Source organism: Periophthalmus magnuspinnatus, chromosome 9, assembly GCF_009829125.3.
Source record: "Periophthalmus magnuspinnatus isolate fPerMag1 chromosome 9, fPerMag1.2.pri, whole genome shotgun sequence".
NCBI lineage: Eukaryota > Metazoa > Chordata > Actinopteri > Gobiiformes > Gobiidae > Periophthalmus > Periophthalmus magnuspinnatus.
Window position 1 is genome coordinate 9115659 of NC_047134.1, and position 27978 is coordinate 9143636.

The following is a 27978-nucleotide window of genomic DNA, read 5'->3' on the forward strand; positions in this document are numbered from 1 at the left end:
TGTGGCATCCAATCAGTGAGGTCATCAATTTTGTGAAAAAAACAAAACAAAAAACAGGTGTGAATCAGGTGGCCCCAAGTTAAGGATGAAGCCAGCACTTATTGAACAAGCATTTGAGAAAAATCTTAAGAATGGCGTACTTTGATTTGGAAAGTAGATTTCCAGAGGGGGAAACCTATAAAGGGTTACAAAACGTTACAGGCTGTTCAGCTAAAATGATCTCCAATGCCTTAAAATGGAAAGCAAAACCAGAGAAATGTGGAAGAAAACAAAAGACAACCATCAAAATGGATCAAAGAATAATCAGAATGGCAAAGGCTCAGCCAATGATCAGCTCCAGGATGATCAAAGACAGTCTGGAGTTACCTGTAAGTGCTGTGACAGTTAGAAGATGTCTGTGTGAAGCTAATCTATTTTCAAGAATCCCCCGCAAAGTTCCTCTGTTAAAAAAAAGGCATGTGGAGAAGCGGTTAGAATTTGCCAAAGAACACATCAAATGGCCTTAAGAGAAACGGAGGAACATTTTGTGGACTGATGAGTAAAATTGTTCTTTTTGGGTCTAGGGGCCCCAGAGAGGACCCCCAAACTCTGAATTCAAGGCACAGTACACAGTGAAGACAGTGAAGCATGGTGAGATGGGCATGTTTCTCCTACTATGATGTTGGGTCTATTTATCGCATACCAGGGATCACGGATCAGTTTGCATATGTCAGAATACTTGAAGAGGTCATGTTGCCTTATGCTGAAGAGGACATGCCCTTGAAATGGGTGTTTCAACAAGATAATGACCCCCAAACACACAAGTAAACAAGCAAAGCCTTGGTTCCAAACCAACAATTAAATGTTATGGAGTGGCCAGCCCAATCCCCGGACCTTAATCCAATCGAGAACTTGTGGGGTGATGTGAAAAATGCTGTTTATGAAGCAAAACTAAGAAATGTAAATGAATTGTGGAATGTTGTTAAAGAATCATGGAGTGGAATAACAGCTGAAAGGTGCCACAAGTTGGTTGACTCCATGCCACACAGATGTGAAGCAGTTATAAAAAACTGTGGTCATACAACTAAATATTAGTTTAGTGATTCACAGGATTGCTAAATCCAACAAATAAAAATGTTTCTACAAATTAATTTTGAGTTTGTAAAGTCAACGGCAGACACTGCTATTTTTTTTTTTTAACACACCCCTTTCAACTAGTTGCCCAATTGCAAAGCCTTAACAGCATGCATATCATCAATGTTGGGTCTTGTTTGTTTTCTGAGAATCTACTGCACCTACTGGTAACTTGTTTGCCATGTAGAAATAAAAAAAAAAAAATTAAAAACCTGGATTATTCTGGTTATTCACTGCTATTATTTTGAACAATATGTAACTGTATATATATACACATACACACACACATACATATAAAAATTATATAAGAGAGAGAGACAGACCTGTGATGCTAGCCTAACATTCCCCTGAGCAAATAAGGGATGCATTATACAATAAAGCTCATATGTTTTTGAATCATGTCAAACTTTACAATCCAATAGAAAACACTTTGGTTGTTGGTAAACCATAAAAATCCACATAATCCTATACAAAGAGAGAGATATAAAACAGCTTCCCTTTTTTGCACAATGTCTTTTGAATATTGCAAGGCAATCATTCTTCTCTGAAATCTGAAAATCCTTCCCTCAGGCAAGAAGGTAGTAGTCTTTAATTAAATAAAAATCTATTTTTGATTTTGCTTCACTTATTGAGCAGAAACATCGTGCCTGGAGCCCTTAAAACCACAGAAGGAAGACTGGAGGACAACGGGGATTGCTGGGATACTGAGTCCAGGGAAGGTGAGGCATGCTGAGATATGAAGCCAGAGGAGGAGGTGCATGCTGGGAAACTGAGTCAGGAGGAGGTGAGGCATGCTCGGATACAGAATCCAGAGGAAGTGGTGCATACTGGGATACTGAGTCCAGAGGAGGAGGTGCATGGTAGGACACAGATTCTAGGGTTCTGTCTGTGATACGGCCTTCAGAGCTTCATCGGGCAGTAGAGTGGGCTCAGTCAGAATGGAGGTGCTTGTGCACAGGTGGCGAAGTGTACTCAGCACCACTGCAACAAAGAAGAGAGGTCAGTATTTATAGACCATATTTTTGTTTTTTCAATAATTTACACATTTTATTTTGTTAAGATATTAGAGTTGCTTTTAATGATTACATCAAATCAGAGGAGAATGAGCTATCTCTAATACATCGCTACAACCATGACCAAGTAAAAAGTGTACATACTGGGCCTGAGTACTGGGAGAGAGCAGTGTCGGTCCAGCCACTGCAGCGTGGTCTGGCACAGCTCGGCCCGACTCGTGGTCAGCACCATGCCGTTAAAGGACTCGAACAGAGGCTTGATTATGATGCTGAACTGCAGTGGACAAGGTCAAGGCTTTACATGAAACATTCAGAAACAGCACAAAGACAGAGATGTCAAATGAAAATAATAAATTATATCTGAAACAGCCCAGCTCGGCTAAAATGGATGAAACCAAGATGTACATAGTTAATGCAAGAATGTCTGCTGTGATTGGTCATTCAAAGTGATGAAGGTTAGAAGTTAGGAAAGGGGTTATGGTTAAGGTTATGGGTTAGGGAAATGCTAGGGTTTGGTTAAGGTTAGGAACATGAGTATGTTAAGTTGAGGATTAAGGTTAAGACAATGTTATGGGGTAGTTAAAAGAAGTGTTAGCAGAAGTAACTTTAAAAACAAATTTACCAACTACAAGCCTTATCTCAACTTACACCGTAAAATAAGCAAACCGTCATTTTAGGCACATTATGGCAAGACGGCGGATGGTGCAGCACTGTGCTGAAGCTGCGCCTGCATTTGCGCCTTCTAGACTGAAAAGTCTACGAGACCGTGGATGGTACAATAATAGTGGAGGATGAATTTCTAAACTTCCTAGCTGTGAAATCTAGAGAACTTTATCCATTCTGTGTCAAATGTGTTTGCATCATGGCTTAGAGGCCTCTAAGAAAATACTGTTTAAACTGTGCCCTACTACTCAATGTAATATATCTCTCACAAGGTAGCACAAAAGAACATTAAGAACATAAAGAGCTGCTCAAAAGTCCTCAGTGGATGCGGAGAAAATGTACTGTGATTTGTATCCCACTTTTTGGACGATTTGCCTCCTATAACATTCTCAAGCATGGATGTGTACGGCCTGCTCAAGAAGATGGAGCAGTTAAAAGCTGACATCGACGCCATGAGGAGCGCGCTAAAGGTACAGGTGGATGTGTGTGCAGACCTCCATGCTATTACAACTCACGTGAACCGCCAGGGGTATACCCGGGAGTGTGCCGCGGTTGTGACACGACAGAAGGGCTTGGATACGGATCAGTGGCGCTGGAGGCCCCTTGCGGTGACGGAGGCTGCGGCTCTGAGATGGACGCCAGGATAGAGCAGGTGACCCAGGCTGCCAGTTGCACTTCTGCTTCTTCTGGAGAGCGAGAAGAAGACGAAGAGCTAGCTGACAGCGGCGAGGGAACTGTTGAATTAAGTGCTGTCGTAAAAAGGAGAAGGCGGCAGCCAGGAGCAGTTAAAACGACTGCGCGCTCTGGTACACCTGGGGCGAGGAACCAGCGCAAGCGGCTTGCAATCGTGGGCACGGGAGCAGCGAGTCACAAAAAACGGGGACAATTAAACTGGTGAGTGTTTTCGCCTCCAAATTGTCACCTGACATAGATGTCCAGACACAATCTCACTATTTGCAAGCTCAACTTAGCCGTGAGGTTACGTGCCAGAAAATAGCCACTACTAATAGTTGATTTTCCTCGTTTAAAGTTACGGCTGAGTGCAAGGATGTGGCGGAGGTATACAATCCGGAGATTTGGCCTGTGGGCACTTATGCACAGCGTTTTTATGAGCCGCAGGGCTGGTGCTGGCGCCAACTGCGCTGGTGTGGGCTAGCAGTTGACTGGTGACCCATCGGCCGTTGGCACGGAGGCGTAAAAACTTTGAGATATAAACCTAAAGGTTATCTCATACAACTGCCGCGGACTGCGCTTGGGGCAGAAGACAGGATATAACGCAGAGTTGTTGTGAACCACCTGTTGACCCAATGCGATGTACTGTGTTTACAAGAGATATTTCTAACAAAGCAGGGTTTGGAAGGATTAAATTCACCAAATCATAATTTTCAGGGTGGGGAGTCCTGCGTTGATATTGGTGATGGGATAAGAGGGCGTATTCCTAGTGGTTGCAATCTTCTGGAATAAGAGGCTTAACTCTTTTATTAATGTAATGAGACTTAAAGTGGATTGGTGTATAGCGATCCACCTTACACAAAATGGCAAGGAATGTGTTATTTTAAATGGGTACACCCCTTATAAGACAGAATATCTTAATAGACTGGCTTTTATTAATTTGTACACAACAAGAAGTTATTTTTAAACATGCTTGCAATTGAAGATTTTAATTCAGACATGGACGATAAATCTATGTTTGGCAATCACCTGAACCAGTTTTGTGAGGATAATGGTTTAATACTAACTAAGGCCCTCTTGCCTGCGATATGTAAGTAAAACTAAGTGAAGCTTGGCACGCCACCTCTTGGTTGAACTACTGCATAGCTATAGCAGATACAGATGCATCAGATAGATATGAAAATAATTTATGAGCTCTCAACAACTGGTCATATTCCATTTGGGATGTAAATTAACTGTCAGTTTTTACACCTTGGACTGAAATTTACAGGAAAGAAAGTAATGCATTCTTTTTGGACTGGAGCTCTTGCTCAGGGGAAGAAATACTGTCTTATTTTGTGAGCACTAATAATTTGCTAAGAAATATCTACCTGCCCAAGGAAGTAGTCATTTGCAGGGATGGCAGCTGCAAAAAACTGACAATATCCTCATACATAACACTGATGGCTGCTCTGTGTTCAAAGTGTTGTTTAAGTCAAGTGAAACTCTTCACAAAACAAAAGCTAAACAGAAAGAAAGGCCAGGCTGGAATGCCCATGTGGCTGAATTTTATGCTAAGGCATGAGAAGCTTCCAAGGACTGGATACAGGCAGGAAGGCCAAGACTTGTGTATGAACAAAAGCGGGTCGCAAATGCTCAGCATAAGTATGCCTTGCATTTTATAACCAAAAACGAGCAAGCTATGAGAGCGGACTCGTTGGCCCAAAAAACTCTCTTGTAACAACACGTTTGGCTTTTGGAAAGAAGTAAAAAACATGACTGCCCCTAAAACATCTTTGCTATGTGCAGTGGATGGCACCTCCGGCACTGAGAACATTTTGGAGCGTCAGCACTACAGTAGATTATTTAACTGTGTTCCGAGTGAGCCTTGTGTTGGCCATGCAGATCTAATCCTATCACATGAAGTCTTTAAAGCTGTCACCAAACTGTCTAATAATAAGGCCATCTGTCTCACAGGTTTCCTTATTCATGGATTTTTACCTGACTCTTTGTTAACTGTATTGCTAGTCCCTGTCATTAAAGATAAGACTGGAAAAGTTGGAAGCTCTGGCAATTATAGATATAGCTCTGGCCAACATAGTGTCAAAAAGTATTGAATTACTTCTGCTGGACAGGATCTCACAATGTATTAAATCCACAGACAATCAGTTTGGGTTTAAGGCTCTGCTGGGTAGACGTGTGTATATGATCTAAAAGAGTTTGACAAATGCAGGAGGCTGAATTAATATTTTTTTTGTGTTTTTTAGATGCGTCCAAAGCATTCGAAGGGTAAATCACTGAAAATTATTTATGAAGCTGATTCAGATAGGTTTACCCAAATATTTTGTGCATATTTTAATCTATTGGTATGGACAACAGACAATGCAGATTAAGTGGAGAAACGGTGTTTCTGCCCCATTTAGAGTCACCATTGGGGTCAGACAAGGAGGAATCTTGTCCCCAATTTTGTTCAGTTTGTATCTAGATGAACTGTCAACAAAGCTTAAAACCTGTAAAACTGGCTGTGTGGTTGGATATCTTGTCCTTAATCATTTAATGTATGCAGACGGCTTGGTTGCGTTTAGTCTGAGCAGCTACTCAACATCTGTTCATCTTATGGTGTGGAGCATGATATTAAGTATAAAGCAACTAAGAGTATGATCATGATCTGTAGGACCAAAGAGGACAAGCACACGAGATATCCTGATTTTTGCCTGTCTAATGTTGTGTTGAAGGTTACAACTAAAATTGTTGGGCATATCATCACGGTGGACATGGCAGATGACGATAATACTTATAGACAATGCAAAATGTTGTATGCTCAAGCTAATACTCTTATGTTCAAGTTTGATTCATGTTCTGATGATGTAAAGTTGATGTTGTATCATATTGTACACCACTATACACTGCCCACCTCTGGACTCATTACAAAAAAAGACTCCAAAGGCTGCAGGTGACTTATAATGACGCTTTATGGGTGCTCTTGAGGCCGCGATGGACTAATGCGACCGAGATGTTTCTCACTGCACGAGTGAACACTTTGCAAGCTGCACTAAAAACTTTAATGTACAGTTTTATATGCAGGCTGAATAAGTCAGAAAATGAAATAATAATGTCACTCAGAAACATAAGATTCAGTGCAATTCGCTATCAGTCCAAGATGGCTGTCTTTTTAAAATGTAGAAGTTTACTCTTTGTATTGTCACTGTCCCTGTCTGTTTTTAAAAATGGACCATGAGTCTGAAATAAAGATGAATTGAATTAGGCCTGTTTATAGCAACAGGTGCTAACACGTTAACAGCTACATGTCCCTCCAGATTAGACCATCTAGCACAAACCAATATAATAATTTAAAGTGATGACTTCATTATCTAATGGGCCATCTGAATGGTATCTTTACTGTCTGATAAAAAGAGATTTACCCAGGGAAAGCTGTGACTTCCAGGTACTCACAATATAGGGATTTCTATATCCAAACAAAATACAAGAGTGAGTTTAATCTGTGAAACATGGACAGGTATTAACCACCAGCAGTGATGACAGTGCTCTTACCAGCCCACTATTGGGCTATTGCAGTGGCATTTGACACGTGTACACAAAGTTTTAGTGAAGGATACAACCCAGAACTTCCAGTTGTGCAGTGTACGCATCTGGACGTACTCATTGAACTTTTCCTGCATGTGGTCGTATCTGTGCCGTGTGACAGGGACTCCAGTGGCAGGAAGCTGCTCCTGGCATGAGCTAGGGGCACACAGAGTAAAGACGTGAGACTATGGGCCTGTGTAGAGTGTGGACAGGAGCGGACAGGAGCAGACAGGAGCAGACAGGAGACCTGATGGAGGCGTTGAGCTCCTCAATCTCCTCCTTGAGCCTGCGCACCTCCTCCTGCATCTGCTGCCTCTCCTGCTGCAGCTTCCCAATGTGCTCCACAGTCTTCTGCAATGTGACCGCATTACTGATCTGTAAAGCACACACAAACCCACACACAATTACACCAGTGCATTACTGATCCGTACATTTAATAAATAAGCAGCATGCAGTTGCAAAGTGAAGTGTGTCTGAGCATACAGGACGGTTACTAAACCTTTCAAGACATGAATGCCCCAGTAAATCAGAAAAAAGCAGCAAATTTACATTGGACTGGGACTTGAGGGGAGGCACCAAGGTACAGAGGGTCTTGAAGCCGTTGTTGATGTTGCAGCGCCTCTTCTGTTCAGCAGAGATGTGTGTAGACCTGCGGCCCTGTCAACCAAATACAGCATAGAAACGGTTAGAGACTGGGGATAACAGGAAATCTTTAACACATCAGGCTAAATAATATAGGTAAATGTTACTCGGTAACATTTACTGGATCATCATCTCATGAATCATTTAACCTCAAGCGTTGCTAAAATTAAACAATAACAATTGTATTTTAGATTGCTCTCATATTGTAAGCGGTGATACAAAGTAGGCTCACAACTGGCTCTGTTAATGTAATTAGCATTGTATACAGCATGTAGCAATAGCATGTAAGCTAAATGCATTTAAATCCTTCCTCTATGAATCTATTTTATAGAAGAATAAATGCGCTGTTGCTTATGCCGTTCTTCATGTCTCCACACTGCGCACTCTCTCTCCATCTTCGTAGTATAGGGCCCAGTTTTCATAAGGATGACAAATTTGATTTAAACGAGGATACAGAGTACAATTATACAAAGAATAACTTTGAAAGCACATCTAGGTACACTATTTACACAAATAAGCACACAAACCTGATGTTGTTCATTCTTCACTAGTGGCGAGCCGCTGCTGCTAATAGAAGACTGAGGACTGGGCACCTGGTCTAACCCACAGGGGGAGCCAGAGGCCGGCCGGCTGAGAACTGTCCAGACAAAAGAGGCCTTTATGTTATAGGACACTATGTACATCTTAGATTAGTGTGAGTCTAGTCAGTCTAGTTTGATAAAGCATACAGTAGAAAGTTGACATTTTGAAAGTAGAAGCCTTTGTCCAAGTCAGTACCATACAGTGCCTTGTTGGTAAAAGAATGGCACGTCAGCACGAGCTGGTAAGGATCTTACCAGTGCTGGGTGAGGCTATGGAGCTTTTGTGACTGGAAGAAAAGCCGGTGTCATTTTGTATCAAGGCCTGTGGAGAGTTCTGAGGCTGAGACACCACGTTAAAGTTTGAAGACTAGTACACACAAGAAAACAAAATACTGTTAGATTAGCAGTACAGGAGGAAAGATAATACAGATGTAATGCTCAAAAATGCTGTAATAACTTATTCTTCTATGGAATAAGTATTTGGCATGAAGATATACAAACAGTACACTATATCATGGAGAGGATTTGATTGCGTTTGTCTTCTGTTGGATTGAGAGAGGCTTACCCCAGCCAGAGGAGAGGACGCTATGACCACTCCTGTACTAGGAACTACTTCGGCCTTGAGGTGTGTGGGCGTCACAATCACAGCGTTGGCATGGCTGGAGAAGGGACCTGAAACACAGAGTAAAATTCTTAACAAGCTACATTCATCACCCATGTGTTTTTATTAGAGATCAACCAGTATGTTTTTTTATGGCCAATGTCTGATTTAAAATTATTATTTTTTTAATCCAGAGAAGTCAATGCCTGATGAGCTCTGATGATATTATTGGGCCGACATTTTTGATTATTTTCCTCCAAAGTATAATTGATCCCGTTAGTATTGTCAATTCCAGTTCAGTCCATTCTTGTCTAGTCTGGCTTCAGATGTAGGGAGGATTATACCACTGATGACATAAGCCAAGATAACAAGGACTGAGCTGGCAGAGTGAGTGGGCAGGCACAGGACAGAAACACAATAGCCCACTTAACAATTAATATCACAACTGGCACATAGCATAAAAAATTAGAACTGAAAATGAGGAGGTTGTTTTGACAGAGGACAATCAAACGCTAAAACGTTCGATTGTCTAAGGGGTATCCCATAAAGCTTTGACCATTTTTAGCAACAGTGAAAAGCCTTCTTTCTCTATCCATCTATCTGTCCATCTCTTGCCTGACAAATCCTGACTGATATCTCTCAGTATTTCTTATATAGATTGATATCAGTCTGGTCCACCGTTCCTCCGTTGAGTCTCAAGGCCAGCCAGACGTGATTGTGCAATCTGATTTGTTTTGTCAGTAACACATGTGAAACGAAGAACCTCAATTGGTCATCTGTGATTTACAAATAAAATCAAATTCATCTCACCTCAGATTAACAGAGTTTTCTTCGCTGATTGATTCTGCAGGAATTCCCCATGTTTTTCAGCCCTGTGTGATATTTATTTCCTTAATTTTTTCAAATACGGACCATGCGAGTGCCCGATTGGCTAATCTACCTGTCAATCACGGCCATTTGAAAACGGGGAGCTTCACTGGCGATCAGACTCACATCTTCGTAAAGTATTCAAGAACTGTCCATCTCTAGCTTTTATATCAGAACCTCACACTCCAAATATTTAATGGACCTGAAGGACGTAAACGTCATTGCTCATAATATTAAAGATTAGACTAAAAGGAGGTTTAGGACTTTCATGCAACACTGCACAAACACACTCCATTCTTGCCCTATCGCATAGAAAAGAACGTACTGTGACAATAGATAGATTGTGTAGCCTGTCCTCCCAGATTAAGCTGTTACAGATAACGCTGCGCCAGTGGGGCGCCTGGAAGGTAGAGGAGTGCCAGAAGAAAGAAGATGATGTCCACACCCAGCTACTGAATATTCATGATTTATGTTTAAATGTGGCGTTCAGGGTCAGGCACTCAGATCAAAACGGGACCGCCCCTGAGATCTCCGTGCACGTACTAGGGACAGCATCACGCCTGACTTGTATTAGATTGGATGTATAGGGAACAATAAAACTCGAGTGATTCTACTCTCTGGTCTCCAGTGATTCTTCTGATCGGATAAAAGGAACATGCTTACAATTTGGTGACCCCCGACAGGATCCGATCTTGAGGCCCTGGGGACGGAGACCGACCCTTGAGGATAGGTCCAAGGCGACTGGACGCATTGTGACTTCCCGCCGCGCGGCAAACTAAAGAGGTAAGGAAGACCTTTCAAAACGTCCATACTGACTACATGTAAATTGAGGAAGTCACTGTGCTGTCTGGTTCCGCCTGTGGTTAAATTTAGCAAACTGACCGTATTAAAATCGCATTTTAGGGACAGAAGGGCCACGGGGTAACTGGTAAATTACAGGTGTAATATTATATTACGGGGTTAAAGGCTTGTACAAAAAAAAAAAAAAAATATATATATATATATATATATATATATAAATTAAAAAAAAAAAAAAAAAAAAAAAGGTTAACGGCCGAGTTCAGGTTCAAGTCCTGTATACAGGGTTCAAGTCCCTGGTGAAGGGTTAAAGTCCCTCACGAAAAAGGTTAACGGCCGAGTTCAGGTTCAAGTCCTGTGACCCACCATGGACTGGTGTAGTGGGCAGACGTGTCCCTACGTAGCTGGGTGCATACAGCGCTTCCCTGGGGACGCCTGACTTGTATTAGATTGGATGTATAGGGAACAATAAAACTTGAGTGATTCTACTCTCTGGTCTCCAGTGATTCTTCTGATCGGATAAAAGGAACATGCTTACAGACCATAACAAGAGTGACAAATAATTATGGGTTTGACTCAACTGAATGAAGTGCTCATTCCATTTATGCATTTCAACTGGGTCAAACCATTTGATCAAAAAGCTATATAATGTGAGAAATTTGTGTTCCAAAGGCAGTTTTCTGATGTACCCATTTCATTTGCCTTTCTCTGTGGAGTTTGAAATGTGACTTTGTAGCCATAAAGATGCAGGGCCAAAAGAGAATCCATAAACTGTTGCACCAAGTCAACACGGCCATGAAGAACAGCCCCTCACCTGTGAGGATCAGGTGTGGGGCAGGCAGCGCGCTGGCTGGAGCGATGCGTTTCACTAGCCGGTTTTTGTTGGTACCAACGGGCTGGTATGGCTGTGGGAGGGCGAACGTCTGAGCCATGGGAGGGGAGGGCATCGAGGCTAGAGCTGGTAGCTGAGGAGGAGCCGGCTGTGAGGATATAGTGCCATAGTCCGAGCCGGGAACTCCATTGTGGGTGATAGGCGGGGCCGTGTGCGCGTCACCCAGAACTGTCCTATCCAGCGAGGGAGTAGGGGGGCCCGGGGAGGACAGATCTGAGGGTGGAAGGCACTGCGTCAGAGGGTCGTGAGTCAGAGTGGGAGGCCCAGAAGAGATGGGCTGAGTGCTGGATGGAACTTGCTCTGGGAAAAGAGGCATGTAGTTGGGTGCAAAGTCAGTGCCGGTGCTGCCTCTGCTGGGGCCTGCGGGTAGATTGGCCATGGAGGAGGGCAGGAGCAGGGGGCCAGGCGGGAGCATGTGGTCAGGGGGGAGGTGCATGGAAGACAGCAGCTGGGCCTAGATCAGATCACAGTGTAAGGATGAAAACAGAGCATCATAATGAGCAGGTAAGAAGCTAATCAATGTTAGCTTCTTTAATTTATTTGTTTTGTAAATATATGTAATGGGCAATTTACTGTATGCTCAAAATATTGCATTCATTTTCATGATGAAAAGCTCTATACATATATGTCAGGGCTGTGCTATGTAACTTTTCTAGTAGGCCTATTGGCGTTTTCAGATTATAGAATAAGATGTCATAATGGTGATGTAACTTCTGGGTCCGACAGGTAACTTCACAGTTGATTTTTAGCTTTGTTTTTGTTCCTTATTCATCAAGCAAGAGACAGCTTTCAAAAGCACATGTTTAACCATATACTGTATCAAGTACATGTAAATAATGTAATAACAATCTATTTTAACATAGGATTACCAGTGTGTATATCTCACCAATGCTAATTTAGCCTGACCAAGCTTCTTACCTCAACCTCAAACATTTTCTATCACACTTACAGCCTTAACCAGTTGGAATAGTCAGATGTGTTGTTGCTTAAAAAAATTTGAGAAATTATAAACTTCATCCATTTTAATTCAATCAGTTGATGCCCCATGACTCGGAAGTGGCATCACACTTAAAAATTCTATTTGTTATGTTGTACTTTGCCATCAAATATCCAACAGGTAAATGCACAAGTGTCGAGCCTGATCATTTCCATTAGTGAATAAACCCAAGAACTCACAGTATTACAACAAAAACCTGTATTTTAACAATGTTAATTTTAGCTGAATACAATATTATAGTCCAATAGTTGTGATGTCATCTAAAACCCAGGAATAGTATCTGGCACCTACTTGTATCCAAGGAGATTTTAATGCTTTGTCTAAAATGTTTCACAGTACAGCATTAAACTATATCTCCAAGAAGACAGGAAGTAGGACAAACATGCTCTGCAATAATGAGAAGATATTTCTTAATAAAAAAAAACATCTGTAATTGAATGCAATAAGTTTAACATTGCACTATGGAACATTGCAGGTAAAAGAATAGCATCTCAATGGATACAAACTAGAAAAGTTGCATGGTGCATCTTTAAATAGTTTCCCGTCGGCAAAAAATACTAGCATTTTAACCATTTACCATTCTCAGAGCGAAAATCGATTCACTACAGTTAAGTTTTTTGATATTTCTTAAATCTCTACCACACATTTTATTACACCAAGAATACTTAAATTCTCATGAACAAAGTTGATTCTTCTACCTCGAATGCAAGATTCTATAAAACAGTTAATATTACTACTTAGGTACAGTTAGATTTATAGGTGTGATGTTATGTGCCTTCTAAAATTCAGTTTAGTTACATTGTTACCGGAATTTATCTCTACATACACTGGGTCAGTGCACAGATGTATGACTGTGGTGTTAGTGCTGGTGTTTACCTGTGCTGTACAGATACTGCTGGGTGTAGAGGGAACAGATGTGGCAGCGGGGGGGGTGGAGGGGTAGGCGGGTGGACGGAGGCTGTGAAATAAGTCTGCAACAAGAATCTATGTTAGCGTTGTCAGGTTAGTCCCACCACACTATTCCTGTTAGCAAAAGCATGAGTGCAGCGCTGCGACGGGGAGGTACAGAGACTTCGCTCACCTTGTAGGGGGTCGAACGTCTCCATAAATCCCAGGTTAGGCTGCAGAGGGATGAGGCCTGGTTGGATCATGTCTGCATTGCCTGCATGAGCTGAGGAAGGGCACAGACAGTTGAAAAGATGTTTTGTGAGAGATTACATTATGATGACATGAAAATGTTCCAGAGTATGGAAACATTTCTCCCTGGAGACAAGCAGGTGGAAGCACAAAATAAAAGTTATAGGTCAGATCTAGATCAGACAGCAATATTTTATTTTGCAAGTTGCAGATGTAATTTTCATTGTGCCGAGCAGGTGACAAAGCTTCCATCATACCATCTTTAGGTAATATGATAGTTGGTTGTAAGGCTTGTCAATAAAGTTTGCTAATTTTTTAAGTATAGCTACAGACAATATAACAATAACACTGAAACTATATTATGACACAGAAACTCTGAAGCCATCCATCCATCCATTTTCTTCTGCTTATCCAGGGCCGGGTCGCGGGGGCAGCAGTCTAAGCAGGGACTCCCAGACTTCCCTCACCCCGGACACGTCCTCCAGCTCCTCCGGTGGGATCCCAAGGCGTTCCCAGGCCAGCCAAGAGACATAGTCCCTCCAGCGTGTCCTGGGTCTTCCCCGGGGTCTCCTCCCGGTGGGACATGCCCAGAACACCTCCCTAGGGAGGCGTCCAGGAGGTATCCTGAGCACATGCCCGAGCCACCTCAACTGGTTCCTCTCGACGTGTAGGAGCAGCGGCTCTACTCCGAGCTCCTCCCTTGTGACCGAGCTCCTCACCCTATCCCTAAGGGTGCGCCCGGCCACCCTACGGAGGAAACCCATTTTAGCCGCTGGTATCCGCGAACTTGTCTGTTCGGTCATTACCCAAAGCTCATGACCATAGGTGAGGGTAGGAATGTAAATTGACCGGTAAATCGAGAGCTTTGCCTTTGGACTCAGCTCCTTCTTTACCACAATGGACCGATACAGCGACCAATTCACTGCAGACGCTGCACTGATCTGCCTGTCAATCTCACGATCCATCCTTCCCTCACTCGTGAACAAGACCCCGAGATACCTGAACTCCTCCATTTGAGGTAGAGACTCACCCACCCGGAGAGGGCAAATCACCTTTTTCCGGTCGAGAACCATGGCCTCGGATTTGGAGGAGCTGATTCTCATCCCCGCCGCTTCACACTCGGCTGCAAACCGCCCCAGAGCCTGCTGAAGGTCCTGGCTCAAAGAAGCCATCAGGACAACATCATCTGCAAACAGCAGAGATGAAATCCTGTGGTTCCCAAACCAGACCCCCTCCTGCCCCTGGCTGCACCTAGAAATTCTGTCCATAAATATAATGAACAGAACCGGTGACAAAGGGCAGCCCTGCCGGAGTCCAACATGCACCGGGAACAGGTCTGGCTGACTGCCAGCAATGCGAACATACCGGGATCAGGGAGAAGCTCTCCCGGAGGTGTAAGTTGAAGACCCCTCTGACAGAGGGCTCCGCCAGACGTTCTCAGCAGACCCTCATGATGCGCTTGGGCCTGCCAGGTCTGTCCGGCTTCCTCCTCTGCCAGCGGATCCAACTCACCACCAGGTGTTGATCAGTTGACAGCTCTGCCCCTCTCTTTACCCGAGTGTCCAAGGTTTGTGGCCGGAGACACGACAACAAAGTCGATCATTGACCTCTGACCTAGAGTGTCCTGGTGCCACGTGCACCGATAGACACCCTTGTGCTCGAAAATGGTGTTTGTTATGGACAACCTGTGATTAACACAGAAGTCCAATAACAAAACACCACTCGGGTTCAGATCGGGGAGGCCATTCCTCCCAATCACGCCCCTCCAAATGTCACTGTCATTACCCACATGGGCACTGAAGTCCCCCAGGAGAACAAAGGAGGGGTACTAGACAGTGCACCAACTGGGGAGTTGGTGCACTGTCTAGTACCCCTCCCAGGGACTCCAAGAAGGCCGGGTACTCTGCACTGCTGTTTGGCCCGTAGGCCGACACAACAGTGAGAGACCTGTCCCCGACCCGAAGGTGCAGGGACGCGACCCTCTCGTTCACCGGGCTGAACTCCAACACGTGGCGGCTGAGCTGTGGGGCAATGAGCAAGTCCACACCAGCTCGCTGCCGCTCCCCGCAGGCAACGCCAGAGAAATGGAGAGTCCAACCCCTCTCAAGGAGTTGGGTTCCAGAGCCCAAGCTGTGCGTGGAGGTGAGGCCGACTATATCTAGCCGGTAACGCTCAACCTCCCGCACAAGCTCAGGCTCCTTTTCCCCCCAGCGAGGTGACATTCCATCTCCCCAGAGCTAGTCTCCATGTCCGGAGATCCGGTAGTCGAGGTCCCCACCTTCGACTGCCGCCCCGATCTCTCTGCACCCACCCCTCATGACTCCTCCCGCAGGTGGTGGGTCCATGGGAGGACGGCCACACGTCGTTCCTTCGGGCTGGGCCCGGCCACCAGGCGCTCGCTGCCGAGCACCCACCCCAGGCCTGGCTCCAGGGCGGGGCCCCGGTAACGCCAGTCCGGGCGACGTAACTGGCCTTGTTGGTTTCCTCTTCATGTTGGGCTTCTGAAACGCTCTCAGTCAGACCCGTCTCCCAGGACCTGTTTGCCATGGGTGACCCTACCAGGGGCATGAAGCCCCCGACAACATAGCTCCCAGCTGCTAGCCTCGATGAGCATCAATTGGAGCTGAACACTATGGGTGACGCTATGGGTCACACTCACTTAGTCCACTTCTTTATACAGTCTATGACACTGACAATATTTAAATCCAGGCTCAAAACGGTTGTTTAGCTGTGCATATGACTGAAAAATTTATATTCTGCAGTCTTCTTTTAATGTTCATTGTATAATTATTTTTTTATTTGTTTGTGTTGTGATTTTAACGTCTTTCTTAATCTGCAAAGCACTTTAAATTGTATGAATTGTGTATTGTTGTATGAATAGTGCTATACAAATAAATTAGCTTTGGCTAATTATTTGACTTTTTATTTTATTTGATTATAATACAGTTCAAATAACTAGTAATCATACTATCAAAAAATAAAAAATAAACATTAGTGATGGGCCTATTATAAGCCTCTATAAACATTTGTTGTGTACACTGGGGCATGTTTTGTTTCTTTGTATTTTATACTGAACCCCCCTCCAAATGTTACAAGTATAAGTATTTTCAAATAACACAGAACGTAGTGTTCTGTGTTATTTGAACATTCAAATAACACATTCTGCTTCCTTCCTCACCTATCTCACGGGGGTTGGGCCAGGCGATGTGCTGGTGTGAGGCCAGTGTGGAGAAGAGTGTGTCAGAGAACTCTGACATGAGCACATCCATGTCGAACAGCGGGTCCATTTCCATGGGGGCGGGCGAACTCTCCAGGCCTTTGCGGGGCATGCGTCGTATGGCTGCGTCTTCATCCTGGTAAAGGGGCAAACGCAGCATGTCTGGAGACACTTCCCCGAACAGACACAACTGCTCCGCTGGGTCCTTACAACAGGTTACACACACACACACAACACACACATGCAGGATGAGTCCAAGAGAGTGGGCAACACAACATATGTACATGCCATGCACGTATTGCCAAAAGTATGATAGAGCACCATTCAAAAGTCAACTCAAATGTCCGGCAACGTTTGCGTGCCACTGTACAATTTCATGTATGAAGTCTTTTCATTGTGTTGCATAACTGTTCTGGTGGAGACCTATTGCTTGCTTGTCCAAGAAAGTTCCACAGTATGGCTTTTTGAGAAGCGGGTAGTGCAACCAGACCAAGTTCAGGTCAGATCTGTTGAGAAGCAATCTTCTGCTCACAGAAAGATAGTCTGGATGTCTGGATAGTCTGGATGTCAAAGATATTTTTAGATTTAAAAAATATGCATGCAAAGCTACACATAAACCTTGAATGTCATACTGTGGAACATTCCATATTTCCAGGGAGACAAGCAAGTGCCATAAACTCCACCAGAAAAGATATACACTGTACCTTTATGGAACATTTGAGTCAGTGATCACTTGATTGTGTTTCTTTTTAATAAATACAAATTGCACATAAACCTGGATGAGGCATATGATGTCCTCTACTGTCCACAGTGAGGAGTTAAGCATGGCTATTGTCAACATGACTTTAGCTAAGCAGGTAAGTACATGTACCATATTTTCGGGACTATAAGTCACACTTTTTCATAGTTTGGCTGGGGGTGCGACTTATATGTGAAATTATTAAAATATATCATATCTTTGTTATTGTCATACTGACAACTGCGCGAGGGCACTCTAGGCTTGTGTACCAGAGCCATCTACTTCCGGAGCGGCGCTTCATCTACTTCTGGAGCAAGCGGAGTTGTTCAGAAGCATTACCGAGGATGAAGAATTCAATGAATTTAGTGATTTGGAGTGAGATCGAGATCTAGTTTGTTTTTTACGCTTTTAGTTAACCTAAGATATTAACAGTTAATCAGTTAACATATCAGACACGTATTCAGTTTCCTGTCTATGGTTCATGTACATGGTTATGTATGCTTTAGATAACAGTTGATTATATGTTACAGTTCACTTGTTTGACCACAAGATAGTGCTGTTGTGTTTGTAATACCTGGAAGAAAATTTAGGTGACTTGTTTTCTTTTAAACATTTCATATTTAATTTCCTCTTATTTATTTCCCGTTCTTTTATAAGACCATAAAGGTGATAATTTTTCATTTGAAACAATATTGTAAATGTTTAGTTTAGTCTAGTTTAAGGTCGTGAAAACTACTTCCTGTTTTTCGGTTCAGCCTTTTATGCTAATGTCTTTCCCGACAGAGCACTATTTAAGAAACAATTGAAAAGTAAAATATAAAATGTTTGGTTCACTGGTTTGTTTAATAGAAGGCCAAACTGGTATGTATATTTTCCATGCGTTCATATGCAGTTTTTTGTGTATATGTAATATGAGCCAGAGCTTATGTTATATCTTATGTGTCTGCTAGTTCTACGGTGTGAACTGTGATGAAGAAGTAAAACCACAGTAAACATCAGTGAAACAAACTCTCGTGTCTTTCATGTTTGTGGACAATCCGGCATGTGTAACGTTAGCGTTAACTTACGTAAACATACCAGACAGTTCGTTGTCTATGTGTTATATTAGCATGCTGTACTGCTATTCAGCCTGTTGTTGTCTATTTTAATGTTATTATTATTATAACTTGCTTTTATAGATAAAATGTTATATTTCAGAGCGAAATGGAGAACCTATTAGTTTCAGTTATACAAATGAAGAGTCGCAACTGCGGGTTACAATCTGCTAAAGAGACAAGCTTACCAATACAATATTACTTTATCATGCATGAACTGATTGAAACCCTCCTCCAGGTCTGTTGTAAGATTCATAAAACAATACACCATGGTTTAGCATATGTCACCTTACAGTCAGATTGCAGTAAAACAGAATAGGCTATCTTGAGGGGTAGGAGTGTGTGGACAATATATAAATGTAATATTGCTTACTTTCTTATAATAATGTAAAACGTTCTGTTTTCCATGCACTCTAGGTATTATAGACCACTGATGCAATCACATTGTTCGACTTCCTGATTTAATCACATTGTTCGATTGTGCTTTAAATTTCTTATCTATAGAATGTTAACTCCCACTGCTTGAGTTATATAAAACATTGGTGCAAGCTCACCTTCTTCAGACTCTCTGAGACTGTGAGATTGTGGGGCTCTGTTAGACCCTGGTGTAACCCAACAGTACTGCTGTAACCAACAATAAAGATCTACTGAACGATAACTGTGCCTCTGCGCCTGTTCTTCATGCAACAGAACAGAAACCGACAAGTGATACTTAGTGACTTTTAGTGTGAGCAAAAATGGGCCTTTAACAGTATGCAACAGCCGAACATTCATGTGTGTACCTTGAGTAAGCTTGACAAATCTTCATCCTTGTGCTTCTGTAACTGGAAATAAAACTGAATCAATACAGCATAATACAGTAATGCTACTATTACATTCTATATTTTATCATTTACCCTTTTCTTAAAATATGTCCTCCATTTGTGGTATTCTCTAATGACTATTTCTATTCTTCTTTTCCAGCACTTGCCCTCATTGGTGATGGCCTGGAAACAAAAACAGACAGAGGATTAGAAATGTGAGGCCTGAGGGCAGGAGCAGGCCCAAAGCATGTACCTCTGCTGGGCGATGGATGTCCAACTCTATGCTTCCGTCCAGGGGGGTGACAAAGTGGCATACGGGGTTCTGCCTCTTCTCCACATCTGGGAAAAAACAAAACCATGAGGCGTACAATTAGGGCTGGGCCAAATTGACAAAAATGAAAAGCTTGAAAAGATTTACAGATGATATTATTGTCTCTTTAAAAATGGTCCCCTCATCGGATACATGCCGATGTCACCCATGCTCCCATGCAATAATTTTGAATGTTTGTTTGACTGTAAACTTAACCATAAAATTACAGAAATATCACTTAAGACACTCATATGGGAGATATTTCAAAACAGCAATGGCATAATATATTGTTTGCAAGTAAAAGTGTGAGATATGTCAATCATAGCGCTGTCTATTTGCGCTACTACAGTACTCCAAAGTTGCCGTTGTTCCCCTACGCTGCTGTTTAACACAACTGATGAGTGTGTAACAACCAAAACTCAAAGCTGCTTTGCACTGATAGAGTTGGGCTTATTATTTCAACTACAGCACTTCAGCAAGACACGTAAACAAACTGGTTGTTTTCACACATTGCACTCTGTGGACCAACCCCAGTGGCTCTAGATTTAGTTCTGTTTCCTTTACTTTTGGGGCAGTCTTGTTCACATACATCAAGCATCATTCACCCCAAACATGCACCATGAGCCATGAGAGTCCATTGCTCGCTTCCCCTAAGGGGAAAAGGGTGGTCTTTTCTTTAACCTTTGGCTAAATACAGCGTGAGGATTGTAAGCGAAGGAGGCGTGGTGGCGGAGAAGTAAAAGTCTTTGGAACAGCACACAAAGCCAGGCTCACCTGCACACACAGAGGCAGGAGGAGACTAGTCTCCTTCTGGAAAATTATGTTAAGTTGATCCAAATGGCTTAGTCAGAAGAACATGTAAAACAGCAGTTCTGCAGAGGCCATTCATAGAAGTGACCAGAGCGGTTTTTTTCCTCAATTTCTAGCATTTTTACTGTCACAGCGGACTGCATTGTTTGGCCCGAGGTCAGCCGCATTCACACTGCACTTGCCTGGCTCTTGAATGTGTATGGAGCCATTCTGAGACGTTCTGTTTGAAGCGCTCTTGGACCGGCCGTTTACTGCGGTCCAGAATGCGACTATTGGCTTCACACAAGCCCAAACGTACCACTTTACTGCACATATTAAGCTGTGGATCTAAACATCAAGTTCACATGGGAAGAAGCCAAGGAGAACAAACTGGCCTTTTTAGATTGTGCAATAACAATAGGAGAGGACCGGTGACTCCAGGTAGAAGTTTACAGGAAGCCTACACATATGGACCGATTCCTGCTATTTGAGTCACACCATCCACTGCAGCACAAACTCGGAGTGATTCGGACACTACAACACAGAGCTCAATGGTGCCTACAAACACAGAGGGATATCCAAAATGGGCCTTCAATAGAACGAAGAGAGCTAAAAAACAGGACAACAGGGAATCTGAACCTAGAAGGAGAGGTGTTACCATTCCTTACACTGCGGGTGTGTCTGAAAAACTTCAGAGAATTTTCAGACAGTATGAGATTCCTGTCTTTTTCAAACCTACAAACACTTTAAGGCAAAAATTGGTTCACCCTAAGGACAAAACCCGAGCCATAAACAAAGTGATGTAGTCTACTCCATTCAGTGTAGTGAAGAGTGAGCGTTACATTGGAGAACCTAAACAGCTACTCTATAAGAGGATGTACCAACACCAGCGGGAGAGTTCCTCTGGACCCCAGTCCGCCGTACATCTCCATCTCAAAGCCACTAACAACTCCTTTGAAGATAGTGAAGTTTGGATCTTAGCCAGAGAAAAGAAATAGTTTGAGAGAGGAGTTAAAGAAGACATAATCTCTCCCCCATCTACAACTCCATTCTCAGACCCAGACCCTATTCCAACCCTTCTTACGGTTTGCAGTAAGATTCTGTCCAAAACTCAGACCACAAGCCTACATCATCCATGCTCCCATTCGACAACTCTCCATGATTATACAAAAACATGATTCAAAACTGAACTACAACTTCACACCCATTGTGTTGTGATAGCGCTTTGAAGGGGGAGTGACTTACAACATGTTAATATGTTGTTTTTGGCAAATATAGCATTACTAATATAGCATATTTACATGTTACCTTTTATTATTTTGTATTTTTTGTAAATATGTTATAGCTCACAGAAGTAAAATAGGCCCTCTTTTAAGTTAGAAGCTGGGCAGCTGCCAGAGTCAAGTAGTGCTAGCAGACAACATACTGCATCAATCAATCAACTGAATGACTACAGCAGGACAGCCCTAATGACACATATTTTATAGAATAAGGCCATGTGGTAATTTTACTAAAACTATGATTATGTTTGTGTAGAAAATTTGATCTATTTGTACAGTCATGCTACTATTACATTCTACAAATCATGTAAAATAACTAAGCACTCATGTAGTTTTTCACCAATACTTACACTGAATGTACCAGGCCCTCCATATGGCATTGTTCAGGCGGATCTTGTCCCTCCATAGCAGCTTCAGGCCCTTAAAGTTCTTCCACTTGGGAGACACCAGCTTCCCACTAACAGAGAGAAGCACAGCAATTCATAAAAAAAAACTGTGAAATAGAAAGTATGCAATGGAGTAGAGAAGGGAGGGTTAGGGGAGTGCTGGCAAATGTGCTTCGTGCTTGTACAGGATAGGTTATATAAACAGAAATATGCTGACTAGACTGCCTCTGTCAAACACTAGCAGCAGAAGACAAAATGATTTATAACTAGATTTGGCAATAAAATGGTTCAGAAAGTTCAAAATATACTCAGTTGGTCTTATAAAATCCTTATCTCACAGCTATTTAAAGGTGCACACCACCTGCTCGTTTCCATGGAGATGTTATTGGCTTGCTTTACCTGAAATATCCCAAAGAAGGCAATGTAATTATTTATCTCAAGCAGGTGATGCTACCAGGCCAATTTACAGGTGGAGCTCTGTGGAAAAGTAAACCAGTCTCATAACAAATGTGCAACAGATACATGCTGTGACGAGAGATTGACCGATATGTTATTTTTATTTTTTTTATGGCTGATGCAGATATTGATTGTTTAGAATCCAGAGCAACCAATGGCAGGTTAAGGCTCTGGACACACAGTCTCAGTTGTGATTGTAAACCTGTAAGCACACAGGATGCATACAGTTAATTTAAAGAAGAAAAACAAAGTGCTCAGAATTTCTCAAGGCTGGAAATTGCAACAGTTAGGCGCCGTGGGCAGTAAACGTTCCCTTTCACATTTCAGCCGCACTTTGACTTGATTCACGCAAAGAGGAATCTGAGGACTAAAGTCATGAGCATGCACTTTCCCTCTTCCTACTTTACAGTATGTACAGCCCAGTCTTCACAACAACACCAGCTCCCCCCCTGCAGCCTACAGCAGGGAAGAGGCAGACACAAACACAGGCTTTTGCAATGTTACCATTAGTGCTCTCCTTGAATCCAGCTCAGGGTCTAGTCCATTTTAATCACAGGGAATCCTCCACAACATAAATATCATAATGGCCCATATGCAATATACTCCCATCTAGGGCTCCCATCTTCATTAGTTTTGACCATACACTGTATAAAGAAGTGGACTAAGTGATGGTGACGTCAACCACAGCATTCAGCTCCAGTCAAATGAAGCTCATTGAGGCTAGCAGTTACAGGGGCGAATTTAGAGCTGGTTTAGCAAACAAACCTGTTGCTAATGCTAGCGGGGAGTGACCTCAGGGAAAGAAGGCGCCTGATTTGTCTGTTATTAATGTTCATACTTTGAGTTACAGACACGATAGCAAACTAAAAATACCATGATCATGTAGAGCGGGTCAATATAAATGTTTTAAGACCAAAATGAGGCTCATTAAGGCTCATTGCAGCAGTTACAGAGAGAGGGGCCACAGTTTTCCAATGTAAAGTTAATCGGAGCCAATTGGAGCCAGAAGTGCATCCATGATCACTTCCTATTTGGAACGCAGCAGCTATCAGGTTAGCCATGTCCATTTATACACTGCCTGGCCAAAAAAATAGTCGGTCAAAAAAACCCAAAAGGTCACACACTCTAATATTTCATTGGACCGCATTTAGCTTTGATTACAGCATGGATCTGCTGTAGCATTGTTTCGATAAGCTTCTGCGATGTCACAAGTGTTATTTCCATCCAATTTTTCACCAAGATCTCGCATTGATGATGGTAGAGTCTGACAGCTGCGCAAAGCCTTCTCCAGCACATCCCAAAGATTCTCAATGGGGTTAAGGTCTGGACTCTGTGGTGGCCAATCTATGTGTGAAAATGATGTCTCACGCTGCCTGAGCCACTCTTTCACAATTTGAGCCTGATGAATCCTGGCATTGTCATCTTGGAATATGCCCGTGCCATCAGGGGGAAAAAAAATCCATTGATGGAATAACTTGATCATTCAGGATATTCAGGTAGTCAACTGGCCTCATGCTTTGAGCACGTACTGTTGCTGAACCTAGACCTGACCAACTGGAGAAGGCTTGTACCCATTTGCTTAGTTAAATCCAGGTGGCGACTTTTTTTTGGCCAGGCAGTGTATTTACAGTCTATGGTTTCAACTCCTGTTATGTGCAATATTATGACGACTTTAAATGCTATGGCAACAGTCCTAATTTTATATAATTGTGTTCATGTTCTGGAATTTGCTAATGTCAAAATCAAAAACATGGTGGGCCTATGTCACTCTATAGGACAGGGGTGTCAAACATATTTTCACCGGGGGCCACATTAGCAAAATAGCTGCCTTCAAAAGGCCGTATTTAAAATAAATCTAACTACTTTTTTAACTTGTTAATTAACTGTTTCTGTATTTATTACTTGTTCAAGTTACAAATATTACATATGCATTAGCCTAGATGTAAAAATGTTGCTGTGTAACTGCGCATCTCCTGATAAAATTACATTTTAAGACCATCATACCTTTAAGTTAACCCTGTTGAGGGCCACATGAAATGATGTGGAGGGCCGCATTTGGCCCCCGGGCCTCGAGTTTGACATATGTGCTATAGGAGATTTACAGTTTTTGAAATAAATATAGAAATCCACAAAGCTATCATTATTTGTTTGGCATTGGCACCACAGACTTGAAGTCCTTTGAGCTGAGAACAATCACTCGTTTGGAGTTGAATAATGGCCACCATCTGAAGCCATTGTGAAAAATAGATATAAAATGAGATAAAACCTCTTCAGCCAGGTTTCTGATGAGGGAACAACAATTTTGCATAATAGTCCCTCTTTGAGTTTTTATTTTCACCCAGGAAAACAAGTAAATAAAGGCATGCACATGTTTTGTTTTAATCTAACTGAACTTGTGCCAAAAAGTTTTTTAAAATATTGCAATATCGTTATTGATGTTGCATTCATACATAATTATCAAACATCACATCTTTTTCTCTTATCTTAGCTACTTTGAAAACAGTAGCGCTGTCAAAATGCAATTAATTGTCTTTAACAAAACAAAAAAGTCATAGCTACTGAAATGATCCATCCTACTGTACCTTTAAAAGAAGCCCATGTGTGTACAGGCATATCCTAAAACAACCCTGCCCTCTCACCCACCTGGCCACAGTCGAAATATGTCCTGGCCCCATTCATTCATTCTTCCCTGACAGCTGACACAAACAATCAATCAGGGCTGTTCCAGAGCAGGTGAAATGCTGTTGGATCAGTCTGCGAGCTCTGAGGGCAGCGAGCAGCAGCAGCAAAGGAGGAAAACAAGATGAGATGAGCTACTGGACATCTTTAGATAAATTATTTCAAGAGCTCAAGAAACATGCATTCTTGGCAGCGTTTTGAATTGAGTGCCTTTGGTTTACAAAGAATAAATAGAAAAACAAGGAAAGGTCCAGCTGCATGTTTGAAGTAGGAACTTGCATTAAGAGGAGGCTTGTGACAGCAATATTACTGTAGTGAGGATAGATTCAGCTGACACCATTTAATCAAATACTTCGCCTCAATACATACTAGAGTAGCAGAAAATATTTCCTGCTTCACTTTTAAAAGTTGCTGTACCTGATTTTTATGGTCCTAAAAACAGAACTACCTAATTTTTAATAATTTGCAGTGGTCCAAAGTTATTCCTCACTTAGCCTTATGCATGCCTTGCATCCTAATTATTCACGGAGATTAGTTTATAAGCACTTTTTTCAGCTTTCAGAGGCCAGAGTAAAATTTTTGCCACAGTAATGCTAACAACTCTTTGCCAATAAAATTCTTTCTAAATAGATGTAAACAGCATGTGAACTTAATGCTCAAAGACAGACATCTATTTAGTGCAATACAGACTATATTTTACTTATAAAACAATATACTGGTCTTCAGCGGATCCATCCTTTTCCATTATAACAGTAGTAATAAAAGTTGGGTAACTTTCTAGTGAGTATTTTCATAATTTCTAGTTTTGGAGTAAATCGCTGCTTCCTGTGCCAGCTACCTTGGCTCTTTGAAAGACTCCTGGTTAAAACATGTGACAGTACCGCAGTTGTTGTTTTGAGGATACATTGAATACATGTTTTAAAAGTCTGCCAAAACAAAAAGTGTTATATTTCATAAATGTCTGTAATTTTGTTGTTTAAGGGCACTGTGTAAATTTTCTGGTATACCTATCTCCATGGAGATGTTATTGCTGGCTTAGAATGTTCAAAAGAATGGTATTAAAGTTAATAATCTTGCATTTATTGATTAACTGCTTTTTAAAAAAACAATAAAAAATACATTCTCACTGAGATCCTTTCATCTCAGTGAGAACTGAGCATCTACGATAATCATACATTAATAATAAAGTAATTTACACATTATTTTAAGGTTTTGGTCCTTGCTAGTGAATCCAATAAGTACTTGTTCACAGGACTCTGGTACAGTACAATTACAAAGAAATATTGTTATCTGTTAATTATATACAGGTTTTTGGAGAAGCGAAGTAAATCATAGTCACAATGAATCAACCAAAAACTAAACCTGGTTTGGAAAAAGATATACTGAGATTATACAGACAGGCCCAATCTGGTTTATCCAGGCCTGTTTCTTTTTGTGGCACATACACAAGTAATATTTTAAATTTTAAGATTGACAGAGAAATTGCATTTGTTCTGTGCCAGCTCCACACTGCCAGCTCAGCCCTTGTCACCTTAACAGGCTAATCTCTCCACAGATCTGGCCTGTAAATTTGCCTGGTGGAGTCACCTGCTTGTCCGATGGAGATGGATACAGTTAATGCCACACTGTGGAACATTCCAGGCATGGCAATAACATCTTTATGGAGATAAGCAGCAGGCAGACCTTCCTCCAGAAATAATACATATTGCACCTTTATCCTCCAGTCTACACAGCCTTTTGCAAGACTTGAATCTCCACCAAGATTTTTAGACATTTCTGATAGATTGTTTTAACAGCATCGGAATATCATCACCGGGAACATAAAAAACAAAAACTAAGATATCAATGTTTGCCAGTATTGCTCAGTCCCCCTTAGAATGGTCTATATTCATGCATCCAATACCTTTAAATGTAACTGGTGCAGCCAGCCAATATGCACACCAACGCACCCTCAAACTCTGAAATATAGGCTACTACAGCTACATTGTACTAAAAACTAGGTTTTAGAAAGCATGACAGTTGGAATATGAGGGAAACGACCATGTACCCAAGTGCATTTAGAAGGCGCGTGGAGCCGTGTCCAGTTACCTGTATGCCAGCGTCATGCACTCAAAAAGCTTGGTGAGAGAGGCATCTATGGAGATATGGGACATGCTGGCTTTCCCGAAGTGATAAGTCTGACACGTCTGTTTGTTGACAGTGTCGAAGTCGTAGCCCTTCTTCGGCGTGTGCTCGATATGGGGCGACGAGACCATAAAGTGCCCACTGTGGATGACTTGCTGCACCCCGGGACAGTCCGGGCTCCGGAGGGACAGCGGGCCGTCTTCACAGTCCGAGTCCTCATCCTGTTCTTGCTTCATCGGGGGACGGCGATATCTCAGCCGCAAAGACGCCTCTCTACTATCCATGTCGGCGACGCATCAGACAAATAGCTAAGGTTAGCCAACAAGCTACAACAATAAAAGTCGGGCTTGCGTGAGTGTCAGAGCGGCGCAGGGGGACGCGACGGCTGCCGTCTGCGGATTAGAGCGGTGCAATTTTGTCCCAAGCGCTAAAAGTCCCGCGATGGGACATTTTGCTCGCTGGGGCACTTGTGGACAGAGTAAACTTATCGAGAGTTGACGTAGCAGAGTGCCAGAAGCCAGCTGACCAAACTGCTACACTGGGCTCTGCCCGGATCAGGAA

General features: G+C 42.4%; 1 protein-coding gene across 4 annotated transcripts; it reads right to left on the reverse strand.

The window, feature by feature from the left end:
• Positions 1-1442: 1442 nt before the first annotated feature.
• mlxip (MLX interacting protein) lies at positions 1443-27955 on the reverse strand. Of its 4 annotated transcripts, none has more exons than XM_033973037.2 (17): positions 27382-27955; positions 22123-22229; positions 19647-19732; positions 19487-19576; positions 19373-19408; positions 16719-16893; positions 13485-13574; positions 13280-13374; positions 11329-11860; positions 8814-8920; positions 8504-8615; positions 8195-8304; positions 7575-7682; positions 7273-7400; positions 7058-7181; positions 2271-2400; positions 1443-2094 (listed from the first exon to the last, which is right to left on the reverse strand). In XM_033973037.2, the coding sequence occupies exons 1-17, from the start codon at positions 27699-27701 to the stop codon at positions 1988-1990; spliced, it is 2457 nt and encodes an 818-aa protein (XP_033828928.1). In that variant the 5' UTR covers positions 27702-27955; the 3' UTR covers positions 1443-1987. The 4 variants fall into 4 exon arrangements, with proteins under 4 accessions (XP_033828928.1, XP_033828925.1, XP_033828926.1 ...); XM_033973034.2 differs by having other exon boundaries at positions 16719-16962; XM_033973035.2 differs by having other exon boundaries at positions 19373-19414.
• Between the last annotated feature and the right edge of the window lie 23 nt (positions 27956-27978).